Source organism: Castanea sativa, chromosome 1, assembly GCF_040712315.1.
Source record: "Castanea sativa cultivar Marrone di Chiusa Pesio chromosome 1, ASM4071231v1".
In the NCBI taxonomy this organism is placed as follows: domain Eukaryota; kingdom Viridiplantae; phylum Streptophyta; class Magnoliopsida; order Fagales; family Fagaceae; genus Castanea; species Castanea sativa.
The window spans coordinates 219,037-223,093 of NC_134013.1; the positions used below are offsets into that span (position 1 = coordinate 219,037).

General features: G+C 37.5%; 1 protein-coding gene across 1 annotated transcript; it reads left to right on the top strand.

Annotated features, from left to right (window-relative positions):
- On the top strand, window positions 1-2,363 carry LOC142621507 (uncharacterized). Its single transcript, XM_075794777.1, has 2 exons — window positions 1-747; window positions 1,347-2,363. The coding sequence occupies exons 1-2, from the start codon at window positions 115-117 to the stop codon at window positions 2,181-2,183; spliced, it is 1,470 nt and encodes a 489-aa protein (XP_075650892.1). The 5' UTR covers window positions 1-114; the 3' UTR covers window positions 2,184-2,363.
- The last annotated feature ends 1,694 nt before the right edge of the window (window positions 2,364-4,057 follow it).

Below are 4,057 nucleotides of genomic sequence, written 5' to 3' on the forward strand. Positions count from 1 at the left end.
TACAGAAAGAAAGAAAGAATTACAAACAAAACAAATGTACTTTTTAATTTGTTTCTGTCCTTTCATTTCATTTCCCCTTGCAGTTGCTTTACCAAAAAAGGAGAAAAGAAGAGAATGAAGCTAGTGAATCTGTTGGACGATGAGATAGAAGTGGAGAAGAAACAAAGGGTCAAAGCAATCCACAATAGCCTTCAAGAAGCTGCCATCAATGGCTCAGCTCCATCTCTCCTTCAAATACTCCAACAGCACCCTCAAATCCTCAACACTCTCTCTCACTCTCACTCAGACACACCCTTACACCTCGCTTCTCTTCTGGGTCACTCTGCTTTTGCCAAACTACTACTCAATCACAACCCCGACCTCACATCCCACTTGAACCAACAAGGTTCCTCGCCTCTACACTTGGCTGCAGCTAAAGGGTACGTCGATATTGTGAAAGACTTGCTCCTGCTCAACCCGGACATGTGTTTGGTCTGGGATCGTCAGGGCAGGACTCCTTTGCATCTTGCTGCCATCAAGGGACGAATTGGGGTTCTGGCTGAATTGGTCCGAGTCAAACCCGAGGCCACCCGGGTCTTCACCAGTGCTGGGGACAGTGGGCTCCACCTGTGTGTCAAGTTTAATAGGCCGTTGGAGGCTTTGAAAGTTTTTGTTGAATGTGTTGGGGGAGATGATGAGTTTGTGAATTGGAGGGATTCTCATGGTAACACTGTCTTACATCTTGCTGTTACTAACAAACAATTACAGGTATATATGTTTGCTCTTTTTTATTTACTTCGTCGTGCACTTTCACTTTGTCATCAAATTATTGATTCAATTATTGGTGGCGGTGGGTGTCTCGTAGGCATATGGTACTATCAACTATCAAAATAAGAAATACAATACTATAGGGTTTCATTGAACATTATTTTTAGGAGTAGGAGCGAGATTCAAAGATTGTTTAGCCATCACAAATTTAAGAGGAATGCTACAGACATAATATTTTTTACAAGTATTGAGTTGGCAAACTCAAGTTATTATTGATTCTCATGTTGGCCTATTATTTGAGTATTTAACCATTTCAATGCCTCTTGTTCCAGCCTATGTGGAATTGCTTGATCTTTCTAATCTTGGTACTGTCCCAATTCATGGTCATAATATTATGACTTCCAGCAACCACATTTTCTAGATCATGTAAACTCTTTAGTTTTTAACTAATGATGATGTTGTATCAAATTAGTATGTCATGTGGTTTCAAGAGAGGTTGCTATCTTTTACTCGATTGAAAGTAGAAAAATAAGAACATTTTATTAAAAAAAACAATTCACATGTTTATATTTGAAAATTGAATGTTTCAATTGTTGCAGATCATAAAATTTTTGCTCAACCGCACAAAGATAGAAGTAAATGCCCAAAATGCAAATGGCTTCACTGCATTAGACACCATATTCCACGGGCCAAGAGATATAAGAGATATGGAAATTAAGGAGTCCTTAAGAAGGGCTGGAGCTTCAAGGATCAATGAGACACCATCAAGTACCTATGATCCTAATATAGTTGAAGTTTCCCCCTTAACACAACCACTAGCCTCGCAAGAAAATGGTGCCAAACAACCAGTTAAGAAGCATAAAAACATCGATTGGTTGGGTAGGAAAAGAAGCGCATTAATGGTTGTGGCATCACTACTTGCAACAGTGGCCTTTCAAGCATCAATATCCCCACCTGGTGGTGTTTGGCAAGATGACTATTTAGTCAATTCTGATGGCAACCCTGTGGAAAAGCCACATAATGTGGGCAAGGCAGTGATGGCTTATTTCACTGGAGATGGTTATGAGCAATTTATGGTTTATAACACCATAGCTTTCCTTGCATCATTGAGCATAATATTGCTGCTTGTTAGTGGATTGCCTATAAAGCGACGCAGATGGATGTGGATTCAGATGGTGACTATGTGGATTGCTATCACTGCACTAACTAGTACATATTTTCTTGGATTGATACACATGACACCAGACCCTGTCAAGGGGACTCTTTATCAAGTGATGAAAGTTTCTGTACTCGTGTGGCTGGCATTGATGGGGTTGGTGTTTATTGGTAACGTCATTCGGATGATCTTATGGTTTCTTAGAAAGTTTGGATACATTAAGGAGAAAGTGGAAGAGGCTTCAATTTATATTGACGATGATGAGAATGATGAACTTTGATAAGGAGATGATAATAATACAGATTGAAGCATAGTTAATATTGTTGTAAAGGTGGCATTTTATGTTTTCAATTAAGGAAATTTTCATGCTATTTGTTATGAAGAACCCTGTCAGAAAATAGTGTTGAACCCTCCAAATCAATATTAGCATTGCCAACACCAATTGGAGTATTTCCTTTGATGTAGATTTTCATGTGCATAATATATATATATACCAAAAGAGCTCAATAGAAAACCATTGATCAAATTTCAGCTAGCTAGCTCTCCAGTTAAAGAACAGAAGAGAAAGAGAATGGACCTAAGGGTAATGGGATTGGACCCAGCGGTGATAGACACCCTGCATGAGCCACTTGACTTCTCGGACCAGTCCGACAAGTCCCAGCACGCCCCATCGCGCGCCTATATCAGAGATGCGAAGGCCATGGCACCATTCATCAAATATATCACTAGTACTTTACTAGTAAATTGTTAACCTTGGTGGGCCTTGCATATGCAGCCAAACCGATTGTGCTCTTTTAGGAAAGAGCATGCGTGCTACTGAATTTGCTTATTAGATAGATAGAGCACTCACATAAAAATGCAAAATTTTACACAACATACTATAACATAGACTCGCAATAGTGCTTGCAAACTTTTGCATATATACAAACTTGCTACAATTACTGTATATGCACAGCACCGTTATTGTAGCTTTTTTATAATATTTTAATATTATCTTATATATTATATTAAGTTATGAACATCTATTTCACTCTTTTTTTCTCTCTCTCTTCTATCATGAGCAACACTTCTTTAGTCTTTTCCCTGTGTTTATTCCTGAACTCAAGACTCATTTTCTCTTTTCGTTCGGCCTGTCTTAGCTTTTGCTCTTGCTCATTCTCTTGACCATGGGAAAAAATGTGATAAGTAATGGTAGTTTGATGGTTAGAAACAGCGATCCGTCGGTGGTCACAAAAGTCACTATTCTAGTGGTTTGGCCACCAGTACTGGCAGTATGATAGGCAGCAATACCAATCCAGCGACATTTGTCGGAGTCACTATTTCAACAATCCACCCACCAGTGATGGCGGTACAATGGTGGGAGACACCAATTTGCTGGCAATCACCAGAGCCACTATTTTGGTTGTATAGTGGGTGGTGAGACCAATCCAGCAACGTTCGTCGAAGCCATTATTTCGGCAGTTCGACCATCGGACCTCCAGCATAGGTGGCTCCACTGGCCAAGCCACCAATGTTAGTAGTTTCCTTAAAATATATGCTTAAATTAAAAAAGTATGACCATTAGAGAAAACAATAAAAAATTAAGGAATAATGAATATTTTATTGAAATATCTTCTAAAATAAATAAATTTATGTGGGTGTTTAGGAAAAGCGGTTATGTAAAAAAAAAAAAGTAGGTTCTTATGCTAAAATAGATGAAAATATTTTACATGGACCAATGCAATTGCTCTTAATTTAGATTAGTAATAATAAACCTCCATCACAAAATTTCGAATAGGGAATTAACTGCCAAGTTGGATTTGCTAGTAACTAGAAGATAATTATCGAACTTGACTTGTTGCTTGTATAATATATTTTTTCCCTAACAACTAAGAAGTCAGGCTTGGCGAGTATCACTTTCACTTCATAGTTTTTACTTTTGTATTTAGGGCTCGTATATATTATATGTGTGGGTGCATTTTTTATTTTAATTTTATAAAATTTGATTATTTTGCAAGTAAAAGAAATTAACTCGTGACATTTTTATTTTTATTTTTATTTTTGGAATTAAACTCGTGGCATGTTGACTAGAGTGGATTAACATTAGTTAACATATAAAGGGTAAGCATAAAGTAGAAAAATTATGTAAGACATTTTTATTTAAAACGTTAATGG

Coding starts and splice junctions, on each gene's coding strand:
- LOC142621507 (XM_075794777.1), top strand. CDS start 115: ATGAAGCTAGTGAATCTGTTGGACGATGAGATAGAAGTGGAGAAGAAA. Junction 748..1,346: donor TTACTAACAAACAATTACAG/GTATATATGTTT, acceptor CAATTGTTGCAG/ATCATAAAATTTTTGCTCAA.